The sequence below is a fragment of the Motacilla alba genome, chromosome Z, assembly GCF_015832195.1.
Source record: "Motacilla alba alba isolate MOTALB_02 chromosome Z, Motacilla_alba_V1.0_pri, whole genome shotgun sequence".
Classification (NCBI taxonomy): domain Eukaryota; kingdom Metazoa; phylum Chordata; class Aves; order Passeriformes; family Motacillidae; genus Motacilla; species Motacilla alba.
This window is the reverse complement of record NC_052046.1, coordinates 53235338-53260085: the sequence shown is the minus strand read 5'-3', so window position 1 is coordinate 53260085 and position 24748 is coordinate 53235338. Positions and strand designations below refer to the sequence as shown.

Genomic DNA, 24748 nt, shown 5'->3' with positions numbered 1-24748 from the left:
TAGCAGCAGCACCTGGACTCCATTTTGAGTAATTCTGCCCTAAATGTCACACCGTATAATGCACTGTACTGAATGTTAATGAACACTCTGTGATCCCGTACATGTAACCTAGCAACCTAATGGGAAACACAGCTGTGAAATACGAGTTTGTTACCCTGTTGGACGGCTCAGGCCACCAGGCTGTGGCTGCTGATGTACATCAAAACGTTTCCCTACCTGTGGAGCTCCTACACCGCGTGCTTTGCTGACGGAAAGCTGAAGCAGTGCCTGCTTTCTTCTAGCACTGCGTTGTTGGCTTTTGGTTTGTTTTATGGGTTTGGATTTTTTTTATTATTATTATTATTGTGGTTTGGCCTTGGTTTTCTTGTTTTTGTTTTTTGTTTGTTTGTTTTTCTTCAGGAAAGGGAAGCGGTGCTCTCTTGAGCGGCGCTGTTGCTATGTAACACCCCCGCCGTCGCGACGGCCGGGCGCGGCCATTTTGAACGCGGGCGGGAGGGCGGTAGGGCGGCGGCCAATCGGGGGCCAGCCTGGCGCGCCACGCGGCGGCCGCTCCAACGGCGCCGGGCCCGGGCGCGGCTTGCGGGAACGGCGGTAGCGCAGCGCTGGGCAATGCCGGGTAACAGCGAGTATCAGCGGGTAACAGCGGGTATTAGCGAGTAACAGCGGGTAGCGCTGCGCAGTGCCGGTTAGCGGCGCCTAACAGCGGTAACGGCGGGCCCGCGGCGCGGAGGGGGAGCGGGGTGCCGGCGGAGCGGGCCGTAGTCGGTTCCGGGAAGATGGGGCCGTCAGGGCCGGGGGCTACGATCCGTTGTGGGCGCGGGAGCGACCGGCTGATGCCTATTCCGGGCCGCCTCTGGCGGGCCCTGGGGGTGGTGGCGGAGAGCTCAGCCCCCTCTTGATGCCCGCTCAGTGGAGTGCGATCTGAAGTGATTCTGAGTCGGTGTCGGTCATGAGTCGGTGTGGCATAAAAGCCCCGCTATTTTTACCCCAGTGCTAATCGGAGCTGTCTGTAGCTCGGTGCTGTGTTCCATCCTTAAACGCAGCTGTGCCGCAGGTCCAGTGCCTGGCCCCGGCAGACCCCCAGGCCGCGCTTGTCGAGGCGCGCCCACGCAGAGTGAGCGCGGCTCGGCCTCCCCGTGTGCCCCACAGGTCGGCATGTGGCCGTGGCCGCTGCTGGCAGTGCCTTTGGGTGCCCTCTGTTTGCCCACCGTATAAACATTTAGCCAGCTGGTTTTTTTTAATCGCTACAAATTCATAGCTTCCTGAAAACTCCTAACATGGAGCTGGATTTTTCAGTTTTACTGTGTGCTGTGTATTTCTCGTACTCTGTTGCCAGCTAGTGTGATTTCTTGGATCTGTATTGAGTGGATAATTATCGTCTGCATAGATTCTCAGAGTTAGTCAAGTCAAAGGTGGTATCAGGTTGGTTAGTATCGCTACCTTCAGTGCCGGACAGTTCAAACTTACATAGTTTTACATTTGGAAAACATTGTGGGTCTGATTAGTTTGTCCCTTTTTGTCTCTTCCTACAGGTGGGTTAAACTTCAGTGGTAGGAGCTCCTTTCTTCAGTTAGAGGTGTGGTGTTAAGGTGTTGCTGTCAAAGCCCCATGAAAAGAATATTGCTTAAGCTCTGGAGAAAAAAGACGTAATATTTTGCACACTGATAAATTAGCAGAAGCCATTGGTGCCTTAAAACTGATGGTCATTTTCTGAACCCGAAGTGTTGGATTATAATTGAGTCATTTCTGTTTGTATGGCCACAGTATGGTCATTAAATGCTAGTGAATCAGAGCTAAAAAAAAGTAAAAGGGTGTGGAGTAACTGTATTATTAGAGTTTATATCTTATTATATTTCCAGTAATTTGGATGCTAAAATATATTATTTTTCAAAATTATGTTTTTACAAATGGCTGTCCTCACATGCTTTTATCTGTCCAGTATAACTTGTCTTAATTTGACATACAGAATATTTGAGAAGATTGGTTAAAGCTTTCTAGTCTGTGACAAATAAGAAAAAAAATTTGCAGTATGAACAATGTTTGGTATCCTGTGTGGAATACTTAATACTGTCCTGAGTATAAATAAATAAATAAACAAATAAATGTATCTTCTAAATATACTGACAAATGTCTCTGTTGAGACGGTAGAATTACTTAACCCTTAATAGCTGTGTCATAGCAGCATTTAGAGATTCTGTTTGGAAGTTAGCAGTGTTATTCTCTGTGGGTACTAAAGCATAACAAAACCTTATGCCTGAAAAGTGCTTAGTGGCATATGTATATCCAGTATGCAATAGCAAAAATATTTAGGGAATCAAATTTTATTATGTATGATGATAATTTAGACTTTTAACTGAAGTAGCAGAGAAGTTCACAATTAGTTCTGTATGTTTCCAGTGATGGTGGGTCAGGGAGTGTCCAAGGCTTTTGGGCCAACATTGATGCTACAAGGTTAAATCTTAAGGTGAAAACAAGATCTCTATAACAGTCAGTGCTTAAAGATCAGGGCTTTTGTGCTCTTGATATACCTGTTAGAGTGAGGAGAATAAAAATGCAGATGAGTTGTTTTTTGGTGTTTGGGGTTTTTTTCCCCTAGCCCATTACACATTCAACTTTATTTGCACAGGTAGTAAGCATGATAAGACATAAGGTTTTTAGCTACACATTAAAGATGTGTAATGTAATGCTATACAGTATCCAGGAACATTTTCATGTTTTGGATATGTATGTTGAATATGCAAGATAGTTATACATTGAAAAAAATTTTGTCTTTTTTCCTCTTTCTTATTTTAGAGAGAAATTTAAACCTTTTTTCACATAAAAGAAATGATTGAGTCAGTCAAATTAAGAAGACAGTGCATGCTAGATTTCTACTCACATTATGAACATCTTTGTGAACTTCAAGGCTCTCTCCCACTGAAAGCTGTGAAGGCTAATGTGTCTCGTAATGCCATTGATCTAATTGTGGATCACATCAAAGCTACTGATTGGGCACCACTTCTGAGTGCTCTCAGGCATAATAAGACTCTGACTTCTATTGGAATAAGAAGTTTACATCAACATGGTCTTGAAGAATCAGGTCTGTATAAAAGATAAGTGTGTTGATGTAAGCATCTTAAAACTTATTGCATAAAACTTCTGTGAGATCGAATGCATGGGAGGAGGAATTGTTGTGCCTAAGGAATTACTATAATTTAAGAAAGTGCACAAAAAAAGGAGGGTATGATTCTAATTGTTTTTAAGCCAATAGGAACTGGATTTTACTGACGTGTAGTTTTTATTTTTCACTAGGTGTTGAAAGATACAAAACTAACTTTAGAAGGAGAATTCCAGCAACTCTTTCAAAAGACTTGACTGCCCAACTATGCAAAGCTGTGAAAGGCTGTCTCAGTATATCAGATGTACTAAAACATTTAGAACTGCAGGGTTTGCTTCTGAGGGAAAGAGACCTAGCCCTTTTAACAAAGGTGAGAATATAATAATATGTACAAATACATAGTACATATAATACAAAATATACAAATAGTACAAATAAATGGAAAATGTGCCCAGAACAGAGAATAGTAGCAACTAATCTTTGCATGTATTTGTTGCAGACAGGGATATTTCTCTTCTAAGATATCTTTGTGTGGTCTTTACATATACATACAGAATGATTCTGCTGAGACTTTTAGTATAACCTGGTCTTAACTCAATATTGCAGAAACACAAGGCTTACTAGAAAGATCTTAGCAAAACATCTCTGCTGTGTGTTTTAGGCATATGACATAGGCTTATGACTGAAACCACTGTGCATGTATGTGATAGAAGGGAAGTTGTGGGACACCAAGGAGATAAAAATTGATCTTCAGATGTGTTACTGAAAAGCTCCAGTTTGCTCATGACTGGCTTCTAGGGAGGGAGGCTGGTTGCCCGCAGGCAAGCTAAAGAAATGTGCTAAAGAAATGAACCTGCTTAAACTGAAGGTGAAGGTTTGCTGGTTTTGACCTTTGTTTGAATCCCCTTGAGTTTCTTGTAAGGAGCAGAGGATGATCAGTTTGGGTGACTTGGTATTTTCTTTTTTTTTTTTTCCTTTTTGCTTTTCAAACCAGATAACAACATTGTTACCATTTGTTTTATTCTTTAGGGCTTGGCCACAGCTTCATCTCTGGAGAGTGTCTCTTTAGCCCACTGTCCAATTGGAGATGGAGGGTTGGCAAGTAAGTTCAGAATCAAAACCTGTAAATACACTTTTCACTTTTAAGCTTCCAAATAGGTAAGCAACTTTTTCAATATTACCATTCCTGTTTAAAATTTGTCTGTGGAGATTATAAGAGCAAACTTTACTTTATTTTGCATAACTCAGTAGCATTTAAAGACTTGATTTTTTTCACTTCAGGGTAGTAAATATCTATACTTCTTTATAGTGATGTTTATACTTTTATCTAAAACAGCATTCCTATTTCTTTACCCTTTCCTGATCTGTTTAAGTTTCTATAAGTAATCTGAAATAAAATATTTTCTAGCTTGTTCAGATATTCTTTGCTGAACATTTGCACTAGAAGTGTATAAACTTAGAACATATTAATTGTTTTTAAAATATGCTCTGTATTTCAGCACTGGTTCTTTGTCAAAGCTTTTGGCTGTTAAAGCTACCTCTTAATAGGCCACTGAAAAAGCATGTTCTGATAATGTGAAAACCCTGTGCCTAGATAACATGCGTGCTTTTGTTTTCTTCAGCAATCTGTCAAAGTATAAAGAATACAGCTACTATCAGATTTGTAAACTTCACAGCATGTAGCCTCACGTGGCGAGGGGCAGAACATATAGCAAATTTATTAAAGGTAATTTAATCAACTTTCTTAAAATGAATTGTTAAATAAATTTATAAATTAATAAATTTAATTTTTTGCTTCTGCTTTAAAGCCCAAAATTCATTAAGGCACTTCATGAGGAGCTTGTGTGAATACCAAAATTAAGTGTATGTTCTTATGAAGGCTGTGACTTTGTATGGCAGAAGTAGTTTAGTTTACTGGTGCATAATTTAAATCCACTATTTCTTAGGAAAAAAAAGAATAATAAAGTATTTTCTTTAAATGAGGACTAGGTCTGCAAATGTCTGACACCTGTTTTCGGGGTGCTTCTTTTGTTGTCAGTAATTTTGAAAAATATCTCAAGTATTCTGAAGCACTGGGTAGTTTACCGTTTAGAAGCTGCTGATTAATTGCTCAGGACATTTCTGCCTAGTACTGTGCTTTAATTCATACTAATTGTGGTTTCTGTGAAAGTACAAAATTTCGTAGTATGTTTTTATTTCCTATTCAATGGGCCTTGAAAATGTCTGTCAAAAGAAGGTGATAAAATACTTTGTAGCCAAGTTTAATAATTTGCATTGCAAACTGGGCAGTCACAACAAATACCAGTTACCACTAAGGTTTAAAAATTAGTTATGTTTCTTGAACTCAGGAATGGTGTACTTATACCAGCATATATTTCTTATACCAGCATGCAAGCTATTGAACATGGTTTACAAAAAAAGGTAACTTGTGAGCATGTCATCAATTACGGCTTTGCTATTTCACTTGGTAACAGCTTCTTTGTTTGTAAAGCACCAGGCAATAAGAAGACACGGTGAAGCTTGGGCTGAAAGCCTACGTTACAGGAGACCTGACCTTGAATATATGACAGGTTTGAGGCGGATTACTTTGAACTGCAACATGCTTGTTGGAGATAGAGGAGCAAGTGCCTTTGCAGACTGTCTAGGAGAGGACCTTTGGCTAAAAGGTATTGCTAAGTCTTTTACTAATGAACAGCAGAGTAATTCAGGAGTTTCCTTATATAGTAACTATAGACGTACTGATGTATATGTATTGAAATATTCTATATAATGTAGAACTTGGCCTACACCAGCAAATTCCCGATATGCCTCATATCTGGTTATTACTAGTTGCTGTAAGGATTTCAGCAAGATCTCCATATCTCTACATCTCTACTACTATCTTTACTACTATCTCTATGTCTCACTACTGCATCTCTTAAAATATAGTAGTGGCAGGCAGAAGACTTAAAGATTTAACTTACCAGTTATAACAGTTATGCAGCCAGAGGAGTAACTTACTGTGTCGCTTGGGAAGAGTACTCTTTTTTTCCAAAGAAATCTCTCTTCCTCTGGAGTATCTGAATACTGTTGTGTTATCTAGTATTGTTCTTCAGTATCTTTGAGAATGAATTTGCTCTACAGTATATCTATTACTATATCTAGTAATTATACAAATGGTGCTGGTGTAAATCATGGCATTCTGTGTGTGGAATAAAATACCTGTGTTATAGTTTTGTTTTCTAGTTTGAGGCAGGTCTACAGATAACATCTATACTGATGGAAGAGGATCATATTAGAGAATACTTAAAACAAACTGGATAAACAGCCGTCCATAGGCCCTAATGGGATGCATTCACAAGTGCTGAGGGAGATGGCTGATGTAATTTTGAGGCCACTCTCAGTAGTCTTTGAAAGATCATGGAGATTGGGAGGGCGTGCATGAGGACTGGAGGGGGATAGCTAATGTCATGCCCGTTTTGTAGGAGTCTGGGAAGAACCACCCAGAAAACCACAGTCTTTCTTGGATCCCTAGAAAGGCAGGGATGTGCTGCCATCTAGAGGGACCTCAGCAGTCTGAATAAATGAACTGATGGGAACTTCATGAAGTTTAAGAAAAGGAAGTGCAAAGTCCTGCACTTGGACAGGAATAATCTGTGCGCTAGAGCATGCAGGGGCTGTGTGGCTGAAAAGCAGCTTTGTAGATGGGGTGCATCAGATCCTGGTGGACAGTAAGCTGTCCATGAAACAGTGAGGTACATTTGTGGCAAAGAGGGCCAGTAGTGTTTGGGGTGCATTAGGCAAAGACTTTTGAGCAGGTTGAGGGAGGTGATTCTTCCTCTTTGCTCAGCACAAATGAGGCCATGGAATCTGCAGTACAGGAGGGAACTGGAGCTACCAGAGACAGTCCAGTGAATTGCCTCTAAGATGAAGGGACTAAACCAGCTCAAATTTCAGAAAAGGCTGAGGAAGCTAGGGCTCTTTGGCTTGGAGAAGAGAAGACTCAGAGTGGGATCAAGGTGTACAAATATCTGAAGGGAGGATGTAAAGGAGATGGAGACACACTCTTTCCAGTGGTACCTGTGGATAAGGCAAGATGGAGTGGGTAGAGATGAAACTGGAGGTTTTTCATCAACATGATGGAGCCCTCTTACTTTTATGGTGACTGAACACTGCCACAGGTTGCCCACAGTGGTTGTAGAGTGGTTCATATTACCTCCTCTGGAGATGTTAATAGTTATTTCTTAATGTTGAAAAGTTCTAGTTGTCTTCTTTGAAAGCAGTAGTCCTGTTTTTTCACATGAATGTTATCATTATGTCCTCAGTGCTCATGCCTCAATGTCTATGAAATGGAGGTTTTCAGCAGGATTAATTTTTTTAGATATTAACTATTTAATTAAACTACTAACTAAATGCAGTACTACTACTACACTGTTGTTTTGGTTTTTTTTTTGCCTCCTTAAACATTTTAGCGCTTGATTTGCAGCAGTGTGGAATATCCAATGAAGGAGCAAGGTCATTATTAGATGCTCTTCAAACTAACACAACATTAGTGGTACTTGATGTAAGAAAAAATCCATTAATTGGTATGTATCCGTGTCTGCGTTTATTCTCTTTGTGTGGTTGTTGGGTTTTTTTTTTTCTTTTTCAGTAGCTATATGGGGAAAGGTAAACTGCTTTTAAGAAAAAAAAAGAACATGCCACGATAATATGCTAAACATTTTTTACATGAGAAAACAACCAGGATAGGTAATATGTACTTATTATTCAATGATCTGTTTGTTCACAAAAAGAATTGTCTCTTTCAGAAAATTCTTAAAAAGGGGGTCTAATTCATTCTAGGTCATGTTCTGATGAAAAAGATTATTGAAAGAGTTCTCAAGAATGGAAGCAGTGCTGACTCAGAGGTATGTTTTACACATTTTGGAATGAGTTTGGGATTTTCCTTGTAGCTTCCATTGTATTTATTTTTTTAAAGGATGACTTTTTTTTCAAAATGAATCTAGAACAACTATTCTAGTTCTGAACAGATGTTTGACTCAGTACAAATTGAAAAAAACACTATCTAGGGGGAAACCTAAAACCATGATGATGAACATGTTATTGTATTGGGCTTTCTGTATGATTTCTTAGGGAATTAAAGTTGTCACATAAAACCTGGATAAAGTTGTCACATAAACCTGTAATAAAACCTGGACATACATTTAATGGAAAGAAAAATGGAAATATGTGTGTATTTGGGCATTACCATAGAATGTTAACTAAATATTGCTTCAGGACTGCTGGAGGGCTTTCTACTACATATGTCCTTGTCATACATGGTAATAATAACTTGTCTACCTACATATGTCCTTGTCAACATGGTAATAATAACTTCTAATTAAAAAGTAAAGGAAACCACAACTTGAGATTTAGCACTTAATTTATTTTAGAACTTATTTCTTGTCTCTAACTTCTGTAAGCAAAATTTTTTGAACTTGCTCAGGACTGTCCTTTCAATGCAGACCATCCATGAAAACAGAGTTCTGTTAAAGTCCATACACCCCCATTTATCTTGGACTAACTGTCCACACAAAGTTCACAGTAATGTGCATAAACTGAATATCTGGTCCATTTATGATTAGGTATACTGTTCAAATATAGAGAAATCTGATTCAGTTCTCAAAGGAGTCCCAGCAATCCCAGTTCTTGTGTTGGAATTAAATGCTCTTTTGGTGTTTGAAAAGACTAAATAAAGGCAGAGCTATGGGTGTGGAGAGACTGTCAAATAAACTGACTATTTGTGCATAGAATTTCTGGAGGATTAATAAAGTTCCCCACTTCAATCTCTAGAAGTCCTTTTTTGAGAAGTTGAGGTTGGTTGTGAAGAAGTAATCTTTCTGCTTGGCAGATGGGATTAAAACTTGGAAAATATAACAGGAATTGCATGAAAATCACATCTGCCTGGAAATGCTAAAGATAATTGGAAAGCTAGACCATGGAAAGGAGCAACTCTGGGAAATCTTCCATATGCTAAAAGATGACTTGACTCAAGACATTAGTTTTACATTCAACCAGTTAGTGCGGTATCTTAAGTTTTATTTGCACTGCTAGTAATTCTTCATACTTCATTAACAGCATGGATGAAGAAATATTTCCATTGGCTTGCTATGTAGCTTTGCTTCTTCTGCTAGTCACAGCTGTCTTTTCTTCCATCCTGCTTTGTGTAAAAAGCGGGTGTTTGTTTTCCAGTAGCATGTAGTTGAGTCTCTTCTGGACCGTTTTTTTGGGGTTTGCAAGGGTAATTGTCTACTGCTAATTGATGCCTTTACTAAAACAAAAGCTATATATTCTAGCAGCACTGTGTAGCAGTACAGTCAACTGTAATCATAAATATGACCAAGTGTAATAGGTAGGTGTAGTTTCTGAGAGACGAAGTAGCTGAAGGGAAAATTCATCAAAGGTGCCTACAAAACAGGATACTTTCGGAACATTGGTTTTATGTTTTGCTGTCGTTATACTTGGATGCTTAGATGTTTTAGACCAACAGCAGAGATGAGACAGGCTGTGTGCTAGATAAACTTTTGGTTTAACGTAGTAAAGCTGCCATTTTAGGTGTCTAGCAAAACAAAATAAAAATTACTTTTGCTCTTAGAAGCTTGCAAATTAATTTACTCTTTCTAGGTGTGTTTTAGTTTAAAATGATCACTTCACTTGCATAGGGAGCAGATCCATCTGGAGACTCAGCAAAATTTATACAAGGATTAATTGTATCCAATGTGAAAAGAAAAAGATTTTCTTGACAATGATAAATTTGAATTAAACTTAGTTAGAGCACAGTAATGTCATTTTAATCATTCTGATGCTTTAGATGGGAATAGCTCTGGCATACTGTTCCTTGTACTCTGATGTGGGATTTAGGGCTATGTGAGACAAGCTTTGTGTTAATGTCACCTGTGTTTTATTCAATGACTGCTTCAGCACTAGACCCTGTATTAGTGATGCACACTGAAAAGTAAGTACTTTTAGGAGAGTAATTTTAGAATATCTGCCAGGAGTAATTAATCTTTTTATCAGGGCAAGGGGAGCCTTTAGGAATAGAGCTGTTACTGTAAGGAAATTAAGTTTGAAGTACAGCTGTGGCCTTTGATCATCACTGTCTCTTAATTTTTTTTCAGGGCTTTTACTTTGTAAGGTTGAATTTTCATTACAGGCAAATAAAAATAAACTTTGTGTTTTTTTAAAATATTGACTTTATCGGTAATACAAAATCACATTGGAGAAGCTTTTGTTACTCTGGAGAGCTTTGGTCTGAGCCAGTCATTCCTATCCAGCCAGTTGTCTGAGAATGAAGTGCAGAAGCCAGGGTTGTCTCTTTATAGGGTTAATGCTGGGATTTCTGCTATAGAAGGATAACTGTTTTCCACAGGAGAAAGGATAATATTGGATGGGATATTGTAGTGGTGTTTTGGGAACACTTTCTGGTAATGTAGACTATCATCTGCTTAAATTTGGGCCTTGTGAGACTTCTGTTTTTTCTTGATTTTACAGCTTATAAAGTTTCCTGTAAGTACAGTGTTCTCTAATCTGTCAAACAACCTTTAAGTAAGCACCTCTTCAACTGTCAGTTGCTAAACAGATTTATTCTTTTTTTAAAAATAAACCAAATTCTAGTTTAAGTGGCTGATGTCTCCGTCTTCCAAAGATGCTTTGAAAACTAAGCCAAAGAAAAGAACTATTGTCCTAGGAAGTGGTCGGAAAGGAAAAGCTACTATTCGTATTGGTAATTCTTTGTTTTTTCTACCTATAGTACATTTTGTCTAGAAAATTTTATCTTAATGCTTAAGAGCTTAAGTTAAAAAATGTATGATGTGTCTAAATGTTAGTGTTTTACAGAACGTTTGTCTCAAAAAAAAAAAAATCTGTTTCTTCTTAATGATATAATGCATCTTCTATCATCATTGATATCTGTAGGAAACTTACTCTTGTTTCTAGTTCTGCTAGATACATGGATGGAGAAGTGGTAGGATATGCTGACTTTAAAATGTGTGGAAGCATTGCACATATTTATTCTGTGTCTCCACAAGCTTTCACTTCTGCAAAGCTTGGCAGTAGTAAGTTGTCTAGTTCTCCTGCTGTTGTAACCTATCTGTAGCAGGCTGTCCTCTGCCAGAGCAAACAAACATGCATTTTTTAACTGATGTACAAAATGTTCTCAAATTTTTTTTCAACTTCATGTAAACCTATTATAAGTAGTATGTTTAAACTAACATAGGTGTTTTGAATATTTATAAGTCCTGATAACTGCAATACTAAACATTTTTCAGTATGCTACTAAAAATTTCACTGTAATGCATTTCACTGTCTCTTGTCTTCACTCTAGTTATCTGGAAGCAGAGAGGTAAGTGATCAGGGTGCAGGTGGGAGAAAAAATGCCTGGCAAATGTTGTTCTGGAGGGCTTTGTGGTTTTTTTGTCTTTTTTTCTGTTTTGGGGTTGTTCATTGTGTGTGGGGTTTTTGTGTTTTGGGGTTATTTTTTTTAAGAGAAGGAGGGAGTCAAGGTGAAAACTATCCTGGTTATTATGTACAGAATGAATTGAGATTTTGAATCCCATTAACTAAGGGATGCATTTCTATACCATTACAAAATCAGTTATTTTACTGATCTCAGAGAAACAATAACCTGAGTTCTTACTAGTTTAACTGTAGGAAATATAAGATGATTAGTTTTCAAGACTTACCAGTTTCTGGCTTAGAGAGAATGTGAGGCTCCCCTTGCCCTGATAAAAAGTTTAAGTACTCCTGGTAGATAGTCTAATGATGATCCACATTAGGTTTCTTTCTGAGTCTACTTTGATGCTGTATGATTTAACCAACAAAAGACCAGACCAGTAAACTCTACTTTTTCTTATTAGTCCTCTGAAGGGAAGAGATTGCTGGTGTCCTGGTCTGCATGAGTACCAGCTTTATTTTTAATTATTTTGCCCATAAATAAAATAATGGTCTTCACTCTAAAGCCACTAGAGAGCCATTTGAAACACATAAAAGCCTTTACTGTCTGTGTGGGTGGTCTAAAACCATCTAAACCTCTTCTACTACAAAACTTTGCCTCTTTTTTGAAAACCAGCTTGTCTTGCATCAACCTAACAGCAGTTAAGTATACTATCTTATAATCTCAGGCTTTTGGACACTTTAGCAAAATTAGACTGAATGGCAGATTTCTTACAGTCCTTATTATTACATAGAAAATTTTATGAATAGTAAGCTGTGAATTTGTATGTGAATAAAAAAGTATAACGAATTATCTTTTCTTCTTGTCTTGCTCTTCAATTCAGGATTGTCATCTAAAAAATCTGTAAGTCCTGGGAAAAAAAATTCCACTATGAGAGAGAGTTACTCGCCAAAACCACTACCACCAGGCACAAAGGGCTTCCTTCCTTGGCGGACTGCAGAACGTGCAAAGAGATCCAGGTGAGGTTTTCATAGTACAAGAAAAATTACTAAATCATAAAATTTGCATGATAAATACAGTAGAGAGCAATGTTAGCTTTTTAAAATATGATTTGAAAGTCACACACAGAATGTCATCATAGTTTTTTCTGTTTATGTAAATTTTGAGGATTTTACATAAATTCTCCTCTAGTAAGGATTTAAAATACACAAAAATACGTGACAGCCATAGGAAAAGTCATATGCAGCAAAAAACCCCACCACAACCAAACCTACCTTGTCTGCTTGTTCTTTTGTTAATAATGATTTATCAAATGTATCATAGCTGAAGAGGCAAGTTAGTGTTCTAAACTTGTAGTGTAGTTGGTTTGAGATCCAGTTCACAGTGCTTAGGTATTTTCCTGCCTCTTTTTTCTACTTCACCCCACTCAATACCAGCATAATTATTGTGATCATCTAAGACTGTAAATTAAAATAAAACTGAAAAAAACCTTGCATATGAAAGCTGTCTTTTGAAACAGTTCATTTGTTTTTGTTTTTTTTAATCCATTCTCTAGATCTTGGCTTCTCAAAATGGAGACTATATAACTATTTAAACAAAAAAATGACTTAATGCTATATTGCAGCTGTGGTTATTAAGCTTATTTTTCAAAATGCTGAACACCAAATTCTCCTGTTGACTTTAGTTCAAAACAACTAACAAAGTAAGATGCCTATTGAAGATATTAAGGCTAGCATCCACTACTGTTGCTCTAAATCATGATTAACTTGGGAGTATTAATCACAATGAGAATGTAATGAGGCTTAAAGGGATGTAGTGCAGTGTCTGATGCTGTTTATTTACTCTTACTGCTTCACTTGTCCTAGAATCTTGTGTTTGGAACATTATAAACTTACTTTCCTCAAAAGTATGGTTTTGGGTTTTTTTTCCGAACTTCAGAGGCAGGGCAGCGGATTGTGCTGGAGAACTGCCATTGAAGATTCAGGTACTGTTTCTCTCACATACTGGTTTTGTTTTAGTGGGTAGCTGCCTGAAAAAATGGGAAAATGCACTCAACAGAATCTCATTGTCTGAAAGCTAAGACTGGAACATACTTTCAAAGATTCTCACTCATAGGAGTGAAAAAAGTAGTTTACATCAGCCTTTGGTTGAAGTTTCTTTGATACTTAGTTTACTTCCATTTCTATTTCTGTATCTTTTGGGTTCTTAGTCATACGAGCTAGCTGAGCTGGAGTATAGGCACAATCCCTCCATTGGCAATAAGAATAACCAACAGCATTTTTCTCTGAACGCTTTCTGCACCATCTTTCCTATCTTGGGTTTGGATTATATACTTGTTTTTGCACCTCTGTGTGAGCTGTTCTACCAGGAAGAGAAGACAAATTTCATCTTTTCTTCCTTCTCCTTTGTGTCTCATTTCCATCACAGAAGGATCTGATGGCTGCAGAAGTCCCCAGTTATCCTTTCTCTGGAGTAGGCTTCCCATGGACTGCAGTCCTTTAGGCAAACATGGGCTGGCATAGGATGCCTGTGGGCAGCAGCTCCTTTGACCCATCCCTCTGCTCTCACACAGGTCTTCCCTGACTGGAATGAGGGTATTGGCTCCACTGTGGAATGCTTCTTCCTGCTCCCAGACTGATGTTCCCTCTGTTTTTCCTCACTCTTTTTGTTCCCACCTCTTGCCTGTCTGGCGTTTTTTGCCTTGCAGTGGGTCAGCTGAGACTGGCTGCGTCCTGTGTGGGGCGGTCCTGGCTGTGCCTTGCAGGGGCTAACTCTGCTGCTAAATCCTCACCACAAATACTCAACATAGGCCCACATAGAATTGTTTTTTTTAATACTGTTTTATGCAAATTTATTTCAAAGTTGTATGGCTGGGCAATGTGTATGCATTGTAAAGGACTCGGCGAAACAACTGTATTTAAATTAAGCTTTTGATATGATTTAATCTTTGATTTTTACAAAATATTGTAATGCTATGAGTGGGCATAGTTTTTTTTTTCGGGTGTAACTAGACAGGTGTTCCTGTGAAAGTGACGCTAGAACGTGCTTCTACATCTGAAACTGAAGACACAGAAGATTTAGAGGATGTTATCCAGCAGACTGATTTGTCAAAATCATTAGATAAGATTGATGTAGCACAATATCAACAGTTACAGGTAAGAAGCATTACAGGTTCAGTGCCGTAGACTCCATAAAAGCAAATTATATGAATTAAACCATGTTTTATTCAAAAAATGGTAATTAAACAAAAACCAATTTTGGAGCAGGATTTCAGAATAACTTAATACATCTGCAGTGTTTGTAATTTCTCTGTTCCAATCTTGCATCATAGTGCACAGATCTTTTGATCTGTGTTATTAACTGTAGTATTTTCTTTCCAGTATTTCCTGTATAAAAGTAATTTAGTGTTATTTCTAAGAGCTAAAATATAGAAATTACTCTTTTTTAAAAATAATTACAAAAATAGCAGGAAGTGTTTGAGTTCCATTTTATAATTGAGCCTAGTAAACTTTTTTCATTTGCTTTTTTTATTCCCTCTACTTCTTCAATTCTTAAAAAACTTAGCAGTAGTGAAATGGACTATTTCTGCAAATGTCTTGACTGGAAATGTTCTTATAAAAGAAAAGGGTGGAAAAAGGTATATATCAGTAGCTCTGTAATGCTGCTGAGATAATCTAGCTCCATTATAAAGTAACACCCCCAGGCAGAAGAAATGGGTTTACTGTTTCTGAAGTGTTAAGATTTTAATTCTGTTTAGAGAAACCAATGATTACTTCTGTAAATAAGATCTACAGTCAGTTTGGGTTTGCTGGTTGTTGTCAGAGCACCACACTGGGTGAATATGCTGTTTGTATGTGTAAATATTGGACACATTGTATACCTGTCTTTGTGAAAGAGAAGTGAAGTTTTAACTTGCTGTAGGTTTATCAGTAGTGGGAATGCTTAGGGTGGCATAGAGTCGTGTAAAGCAAAAGGACTGTACAAATACTGCATGAATAACTACCAGCCTTTTCAGCTGGTGTATACTTTTTCTTTAGACCTTCTTCTCCCTAGAACTCTTGTTCAGAAAGATTTTGAGGTTTTCACATGTTGCTGGAAATTAGTTTTATAGCAGCTTTTACTGTTAGTGTGCAATGTATTGACATTGTGTTGTGTGGTGGCTTCAACACTCTTACCAAGAGCACTTTATCTGAAATCACAGAATTCCATGTCCATGTGCAAATTGCTCCAAAAACCTGTTTGTAGGATTGACCATGTTCGCAGAAAGGGGCCTTAAGCATACTACTTAATGAAACAAGTAGTACTTAGTTGTGTTTTCATTAAAAAAAAAGAAAAAAGCCTTGGCTAGTGAAAGCCTAGTATTTGCTTAAATGAAAAATGAGAACTGATAAATATTCTCTCCTTCCACTAGAGGGAATCAAATGTCATAGTTGGTTGTGATGAAATGTGTCATTGAGGTAACTCCCATACTTTTAAATTTTAACTAGGGATTTAAATGGTGAACTTCACCCTTAATTTAGTTGTCAGGGCAGCTCTTTCTACATTTCACTACTTTGTGAATTGCAAAGAAGTTGAGGTTGCACTGTAACTGTTTCCTTTTTTTTAAGTATGATGCAGTCAAATAGAAGAACATGGCTGATCAGTTACTAAATTTTTTAAAATACAGTGTTTTAAACTTCAGTTTTATCTTTCTGTCTAGTGTTGAACAGACATACTGTTTACTGTAATTCTGAGGCCTACGTATATTTTTGGTATTCATTTTCATCTTAAAGTCTATCAGTGCTGTCTTTCTGGGCTGTAATACTTGAAGGCTTAGTATTGTAGCTTGGATGTACATTTAACTCTCTGATACCAATTTTAATATTTTTTTTCTGCACAGGGACTAGGGTGTTGTGTCAACTAGTGAACTTCTTAAAAGCAAATCAAAGATTAAAATGTACATATACTTGTAACATAATGGTGAACAAATTAGTTTCTTTAAATGCTGGCTTTGATAATTGCTTTTGAGGTGATGCAACTGCAGTGTTCAACTTTGTTATGAACTCAGCCCATAACCATGAAATACTATGTACATCTAGAGTGTGATAAATCAAGTTTAAACATCACTGCAAAACATCTACATTTCTGTTAAAAATCATAATAATTTGATTACTGTCTAAGCCCTTGATCTTTACCATTACAAACCAGCAATTTGAAGAAAAAGGTCAGTGCTTTCATCTTTAAAATTATCTAAAATCCACAACAAAAATACTTGAGAGCTATGGTTTCTAAAGTAGAATTCCTAGCCTTCATCCTAGAAACTTCAAAATACAAATAATGATATGTATGCACCTGCACTGTAAATGGAAAGGTAAGAATTCTTCAGTCTGTGATAGCTAATACTGATCTTCAAAGCTAAGTTGGGGGATTCCAGGTAACCTGTCAAATTGTCAGTGCAGAGCAGTTTCTACTTTCTGTGCTGTGCTTCTGTGTATGTAGAGATTTTATAGCTCCCATTATTTCCACATCTTCAAAGGTAGATGGGAGTAATTTCTCTGATTATGATCAGATTATGATATTTGTGGATAGTTCTCCTTAGATATTTGCCCCCCACCCTATGCCTGCAGGTAGGACATAGTGCTAAATCTGTTTTGATGCTGAAATGTGAGTATGATAAAGATATGACTAGCTTTCTATTTGCAGTGTTTGCTTGGTTGATATTAGTCTCGGGATTTTAGGAGTGGGCTTCATTGGAATAGTGACCCACAATCATCACTTTGTGTGGTTGTCACTAGGAGGGCTATATAGAGAGTATTCTAGAACCTGCATTGGAATCAGTTGCAGAAGTACTTTGCAACTTACAACACCTTTGCATTTGTAGAAGGTTTATTTTTACTATGCATTCTGTTGCATACTCTTCTCAGTTGATTGCTTGTATGAAGTGCAGTAGTATGCACTTGAATAAGCTTTTACTAGGAAACAAACTATTTCAGTACTACTTGAATCTTTGATTCTCTTTAGAACGGATTGATATGGCGTGTGCAAAACGTAGTCTCCTTTTACATATATGTGCTTCTACACAAAGTGAAAGGGAGAAGTTTTGTATACTGTTAATTTGTATAGTCTAACCTCTAAGAAACAGAATAGCTTGATAATTTGACCAGTTTTCACCTTTTGAACAGAAGATTGTTAAGGTGTATGAGAACAAAAATTCTTGCTTGTTTTTCTAGTTCAGATGCTGTAATTAAAGCTAGGATGCAAGAAAATGTGGTATTGCAGATGGTGACTATTCTTAGTGAAATGGAGATTTTAATTAAAATACAAGTTTAAGCATCTTATGAATAAGACTAGAATATATTTATTAGGTGTTTTGAATTTGTTTTTATTCTTGTTAACTCAACACTAAACTTGGAATTGTGAAAAGCTTTTTATTGAATAACTAAGTGAAACCAATTAGAAAGAATACAATTCTTACACTTCAGAATTTTGTATTCTGACTACTGAGAGTACAGTTCTTCAGAATTTTGTATTCTTACAACTATAAGAAGAAATAAAGGCAAGAATAAAATCCTGGCTAAAGAGTATAGTTGGAAAATATAGATATTTTTAGATAGGATTTCTTATTAGAGCCCAATTTGAGCTTTATGATGTAGATATATTTAGTGAAAAATGATGCTTGAAAAAGTGAAGGGGAAATAGAGAAAAACATACATTCTTGATGGTTATGTCGTAGACCAAAGAGACTTGGACTGTAATTTCATGTGATCTGTTGCAGTCTTACAAATCTGTTAAGTGAATCACACTTACTTCTACATCTGTCTTAATATTTTGCATCCTAGATGGTCTACTGGTAGACCTCTGTCCTGTATTTTTGAAGAAGGTATGTTTGGAATGCTATTTGCTAGCTATTAAGTTGTTGAGTTTTTTTGTATTGCATGTTAATCTGACATTTTGAGATAGATTTCATGATAGTTTATCTGTGTTTTGGTAGTCGGAGCTGGAAGAATGCATGGAAAAACTAAAGGAAGAACAGAAAGCTAGAGTAAAGGCTGAGGAACGATTACTAGAGGTAAAGATACTTAACTATTAACGATCTTTACTTTTAAAGGAGGCACTGCTCAGAGCATGCACTTGCTTAGGGGTAATTATCAATGACCACTGTTGTGGTAGCTTCCAGAGTTTCTGTTCAAAGTCACGTGGATCGTTTACCGTTCTTAAGGGCAGTGATGAAATCTGTGTTTAGTAATATTTGTTCTACTGATTCTGTTCCAGAGCCTTGAACTTCAGCTTAAGCTACTCTTTCAATGTGTTTTACACATTTTCTGAAAGACTTATGGTCTGGGGCATCCTGATACTTGCTTTTCTCAAGAAAGTGATGAAATCTATTTGCAGTATGTACACATAGATAGTTCTTTGTCTCCCAACTCACTTACCATGACTTGTGCTGGAAGCTGTGTGTTGCAACTGTTGTTCAGTTTGGTTTATTCTGTACCTTTGGTTTTTAAGCTTTATTTCTGCAGGCATTAACATATTGGATGGTTTTCTGCATGTCAGTTGTTGTGAGGTGCAGTTCAGCTTTGACAAAACTGAACAACTTAACACAGTTGAATTGTGAGGTCTGTTTCCCCTCTGCTGTTTCTGACCTAAAAATATTCTTCTGCACAAGTAAGCAGAATTTCTTCTACTATAGATGAGTGTAAGGTAGTGTAAGCAAATGGATTTGGTCCTTACATGTGATTTGGAGAGAAGTGAAAGTGGTGATATCCTTTGAAATATGAGCAACAAGTGATACCCCACAGTACAGGAAGCAGATATCTTATCTCAAAGACAGATTGTAGCCCGCTTGTGTGACTATCCCCATCTTTCTGTAATGTGATGTGCAGCAGTGGGCTCTGCTGCCTGTCTGTTGTTTAGATCCTTAAATGCTTTTTAGGCTAAACACCCCCTACAAGAAATCTTTCTCTGTCAAGGCTAGGCTGCTTGGACTTAGCACCTTGTACCAGGAGATGGAATAAAACAAGTAGCATTAATCTCTAAAAGTGTTTATTTTGTTGCTTATTTATCACCTACACTGCACTACACAATCTATAATTTTTTCATCCTCTCATAAAAAGTGCAAGACAGAAAGCCTGTGGTTGTACTTGATTGCATAGCTGTAATCTAATTAAATGAGGTAATGCTTCCCTAGAACACAAAACCTTGTGTATCCTGTAGTTATCATGCAGTTTTCAGTTTCATTGTCAATTTGATTACTGGTCAATGTGGAGAATAATTGAATCATCTTAAACTTTCAGTTTCGGGATGCACAGTGCAGGGGAGAGATAGCAGTAGTATGCATTCCCCCAATGTAGAGGGGCGAATATAAGGAGGGCATTGGTCTTAATTAAAGATTTTTTACTGGTAAAATAAATTCTTTGGTGTTAACATGTCATATAATACATACAAAGTAAAACAATATGAAAGCTAAATTTTTCTGCTTGTACTTGATCTGTAACATCCTGTACATGCTGAAGACAGTGCTAAGCCAGTGGCTTTGAGTGCCTGCAGGAATATCTATGGTAGCATAGAACTGCAGCTGTGGATAAGCAGACATGCACAGAGCTCATGTAACAGTGCCCTGAAAGTGTGTAGTACAGCAAACTCTGCATTTTGTTACATCAGTTATGATGCTGCTGTTTAGGCACACAGGTGAGATTTGATATTTTGGGGTCTTTTAAACTGAAAATGAAAGAAGTTTCTTTTTTTTTTTCCCCCACATAGCTGGAAATTGAAAATGCAAGATTAAGGAGTCTAAATATCTCCCTATCCGAGGTTCTTCATGCACAGTCAGTAACCAGCATGATTTTGGAAGATGAAGGTGTTCTAGGCAGCATTGAGAATTCTTTTCAAAAGTTTCATGCTTTTTTAGACCTCCTTAAAGATGCTGGGTAGGTTGTCACTTTAAGTCTTGCTGTTTTTCCTGATATCTTTCCAAAATTATCCTCGCAATGAAGTATGCTGCCTGCTACCCTGCCAGATTTCTAGGTCTGTACTCTCAGAGAGCAAAGGAAAATAAATTACCCATGTACCTATTGTTTAATCTTTTCCTAGTGGCAAAAGCATGATCTAAGCACTGTTCAGCTGAGTTCATGCATCTGTCTTTGCGAAAGGCTTTAAAGAAGCCTGTTCCAAAAGAGCAGAAAGCTTCTATTAAAGCACGTTTCCAAGTCTTTAGTGAATCACCTTTGTCTCTTAGCATTCCTACAATATGAAAAGCTCAAAATGCAGTTGAACTGCCTTCAGAAAGTGTCCTGCTACCTTGTGCTCTCCATTCACTAATTGAAGTATGGAAATCTACATGGGATTTGTATCTCCAGCCTTTGTATTTTAAGTCTGTATTTATTGTTACTAGTAGTAATAGTAGTAATACTACTACTACTACTACTACAGAATATTGATTAAAGTTTGTATTACCGCTGTACCTGCAGTTTGCAGAGGATGGTTCATCCTTCCCATTTTTCGAAGAATTTCAGCTTGAACCCAATTTGTAAAGTGTGTATGACCAAGCATGGCAGTCTCAGCCACAAGAAGAGAATGATACAAATATGTGTTGTAGCCTGCTCTGTGAGTTCAGAGAAGATCGCAGAAGATTTTATTTGCCCTCCCTATCTCCCACTTCCAAATTGTAGTGACATAACTCAGGACCTAAATGATAATGGCCTCAAGTTATGCCAGGTGAGATTTAGAAGGGATGTTAGAAAAATTTTTTTCCCTGAAAGTGTGGTCAGACATTGGAACTGGCTGCCCAGGGATGTGGTGAAATGGCTGCCACTGGAAGTGTCCAGGAAACATCTGGATGTGGTGCTTATGGGACATGGTTTAGTGATGAACCTAGCAGTGTTAGATTAATGGCAGGACTTGATATTAAGAGGTCTTTTTCAACCTTAATGATTCCATGATTCAGTGATTCTAACTTACTGTAAAGTTCACCCTGGGGCTGTGTTTTAATTTTTGTGACAATCGGTTTGTAGAGTTGCCATTACTACAGGAATTTCAAACTTCTCTAATACAAAAGTTTCAAACTTTTCACTACATGAAAAAAAATTATTTATATGGGCCCTATGTCTGTTTGTAGTAATAAGAAGCTGCACTGAACGTTACAGAATCCCAATCAGGAAGAATGCTCTTCTCAGTAAGCTTCTTTATATCTTAGCTATGCTATCAGTTAATGACTGCAACTTTCCACTTTTTACTGAGGCTTAAAACCTACATGTGATTGGTTTGGCCAACTTACAAGCTGTCAGGTGACCCAACATCATTGTATTTGTGAAGCTTGTCACTGAGATGTTAAGCGATTATGCGATTTGGAGATGTACACCAATTTCTGCTTGAATGACTGAGTTTTAATCTTTGTTCTGCCTGACATGGAATCTCATTGCCAGTATGCTGCTCTGAGTTCCATGCTAACTAGGAGAGCCTCGTTCTCAGCCTTGTAATGCTTGTTTTGAATCTGCAGGCTAATTTGTGCAAAGACAAGAAAATACCTTTAGCTACTTGTTTTCGTCTTAGTTAAGATATTCTGAGCATCACATAAAGTAATAGAAAACTATGTACAAAGTTTTAACAGATTCTACTTATGTTTTTTTAATGTTCAGTCTTTTGAAGAGTAAGAATAGTTTGTGTGATTTTCTGTTAAATGTTTATTTTACAGGCTTGGACAACTTGCTGTATTAGCTGGGATAGACCAATCAGATTTTGGTATTTTGGGGCATTCACAAATGAATGCTACTCTCAGTAAGCCTGTGAACATTGTAAAGGAGAAGTGTTTTGAAGAAGAAAGACAGGAACATACCGAGAATAGCAAAGTAAGTCTTTATAAGGAATGCTAGAGGCAATTCTACTTTATACTCTTTAATGTACTTTTTAGCTGTTAATCCCCCTCTGATTCATGAAGCTATTACTGCAACCTTTTGCTGTAGCTGCATTTATACAGATCATAATAATTCAGTGATTTATGTAAGCTTTTAAAGTGCTTACCACTTGGAGCATAAACGGCAGTATTTTGTAATGTATTACTCTTTGGTGGTAATTGTGTTGTTTCCTAGTCTGAAATAGGAAGTTTCAGTAGTGGAATCCATTCAAATTGGAAAATACCATTATAAGATTTCTTAGAAACATTTAATAATGAAGTATAGTGTTTTTAAGAACCCTGGTCTTAGAGGAGAGGCTATACAATGTACCTTCTGAAAATCATAAGTTATCTTGTAAGTAATTGTAGTGTATAGGTCCAGTCCTGATAGATTTCTCTGTGGCCATGACATGAGCTTCATGCAACTACAAATTTGTAGTATTTGTAAATATTGCATTAGGTTTTAGGTTCTACTTTGTGAATTAATAGTAAACCTTGAGAATTTTTCAAAGGAGATATTGAAATTCCTGTAACAAATAAAAAAACCTCAGGCTTTTTAAAAGGCTGTTAAAAATTTAGATACTGGAGGCCTGTAGCTATGTCCAAGTTGAATAAAACTGTTGTACCAAGAATCACTCTGCATTCCAGTGTGTTTCTTATATCCAGTCTTCCACTCTAACTGTTTTAATTTCCTCAAGAACACATAAGTTCCTTAAACATAGTGTTAAAAATTTGGAGGTTGTTCTAACAGTGTGGAGAGATTTTCCAGTTTTGCAGTTTTTGAAGACTCTTGTTCTTACCTCCCAGTACTGGTGATTAGTTTGGGTTCTTGTATCAGCTAGGTGTTGTGGTATAGAGACTACACTTCTGTGAATTGCTAGTAAACATAAGGAATTGCAGGTGTTTCAGGATGATAGATGTGATTAAGTTTTGGCTGCTTTTGTATAACTAACACATCTCTGGTATAAATGTCAAGCTAAATGTGAAACTGTAATGTGCCTACTCTGTGTCGTTATTACCCTAGCAATCTTCAGAAATCTGTTTTGAAAGGTGATAAAGATTGTTCAATTGCTATTACTCTGCATCTTACCTATATTAGGTAAAGACTGTATTTTGCTCTGCAGACTCCAGTATATATGGCAGTTGCAAAACTGGCTTTTTTTTTTTTTTTTTCCTCTAGTTCCCAGTTTTTTCATTGGAATCTTTTGTTTCAGAACAGAGCTGGGGACATCCAACTTCCTCTTCCTGTCACATTTCAATCCCAGATGGTTGTGAATAATGCCTTTTCATCACTTAAAGAAATGAGAGAACTTCAGGCTGCTGGACAGCAGTATCAGCCAGGTTTGTGGAAGGAAAATGAAGCTCAAACAATTAACCAAAATAAAGAGACTAAGCCTCGAAGTAGTACTCCAGTATTATCTGAAAGGAGAGTCAAACAAAATGAACAAGCAAAAGGACATTACTCAGCAAGGCAGTTGGCTACCAGTCTGCATTCATTTGCTGATTCCAGTGTACAAATTAGAAGTGATGATAGCAGAATATCCAATGGTATTCCTGGTGAAAAAAGCAAAAATTATTCCTCTAAGAAACACATCCCTGTAGCAAATGAAACAGCAACTCCAAGTAACGGAGTGAGAGGAGAGAAAAGTAGACTGCAGGTAGTAAACGTTAGCTCTGGAACTGATACTGTAGGATCTGTCTCTGAAATACAGGAAAGTATACCAAGTGTTACCAGCATTTGAAGTGTTTCTAAAATGTTTGAACTGTTCTTTATACTTACAAGATTACGTTTTGGATGTCTCAGTATAATAGTGAATTTTTTGTAAAGTTTTGTAGACTTTGACTTTTTAAAGCATTGCATACTGCTCAGTATTCGTGTTTCATGCTTGCGTTCTTTGTCACTAGATTTTTAGTTTTGAAAATGTGATACACCTAAAATGGTACCCGTGAGTTTGTACTACACGAGGGACTTGACATACGGATTTTATTATCACAGATTTTTGAGCTAATAAAGTTAATTTGAGTACATTTTTTTCCTAGTGTTTTATTTTTTTGCATGTATTCCAGTGGGAGTGCAGAAGTCGTTTTGGGGCAAACATCAATTCCTGCATAACAGTGTGTGGGTATGACAGTCCGAAAATTAGTGGAAGTTTCAGAGTCAAAAATAAGCCCAGAAACATTGCTATAGGAAACCTTTAAATACAACCATCATTAGTGCTATGACTGTAGATCATAGAATAGCACATGGAAGGGGCCTCTGGAGGATGTATAGTCTAACTCAGACTGCTCTCAGGACCTAGAGAAATGTGAGAATGTAAAACTAAGAGAATTGCCATTGTTTTAAAACTCCTGGGATTTAGCCTTGGCATCTTGT

General features: G+C 37.2%; 1 protein-coding gene across 6 annotated transcripts; it reads left to right on the top strand.

The window, feature by feature from the left end:
- Positions 1 to 494: 494 nt before the first annotated feature.
- CEP78 (centrosomal protein 78) lies at positions 495 to 24405 on the top strand. Of its 6 annotated transcripts, none has more exons than XM_038124707.1 (17): positions 495 to 616; positions 2794 to 3079; positions 3292 to 3467; positions 4127 to 4199; positions 4720 to 4823; positions 5589 to 5763; positions 7549 to 7662; positions 7919 to 7983; positions 10730 to 10838; positions 11439 to 11456; positions 12391 to 12526; positions 13446 to 13491; positions 14519 to 14662; positions 18478 to 18555; positions 20247 to 20413; positions 22177 to 22330; positions 23589 to 24405. In XM_038124707.1, exons 2-17 carry the CDS (start codon positions 2827 to 2829, stop codon positions 24114 to 24116), a joined length of 2340 nt encoding a protein of 779 aa, XP_037980635.1. In that variant the 5' UTR covers positions 495 to 616; positions 2794 to 2826; the 3' UTR covers positions 24117 to 24405. The 6 variants fall into 6 exon arrangements, with proteins under 6 accessions (XP_037980635.1, XP_037980641.1, XP_037980640.1 ...); XM_038124713.1 differs by having other exon boundaries at positions 23555 to 24285; XM_038124708.1 differs by having other exon boundaries at positions 524 to 636.
- Positions 24406 to 24748: the final 343 nt, after the last annotated feature.

Coding starts and splice junctions, on each gene's coding strand:
- CEP78 (XM_038124707.1), top strand. CDS start 2,827: ATGATTGAGTCAGTCAAATTAAGAAGACAGTGCATGCTAGATTTCTAC. Junction 7,984..10,729: donor GAAGCAGTGCTGACTCAGAG/GTATGTTTTACA, acceptor ACCAAATTCTAG/TTTAAGTGGCTGATGTCTCC. Junction 22,331..23,588: donor AACATACCGAGAATAGCAAA/GTAAGTCTTTAT, acceptor CTTTTGTTTCAG/AACAGAGCTGGGGACATCCA.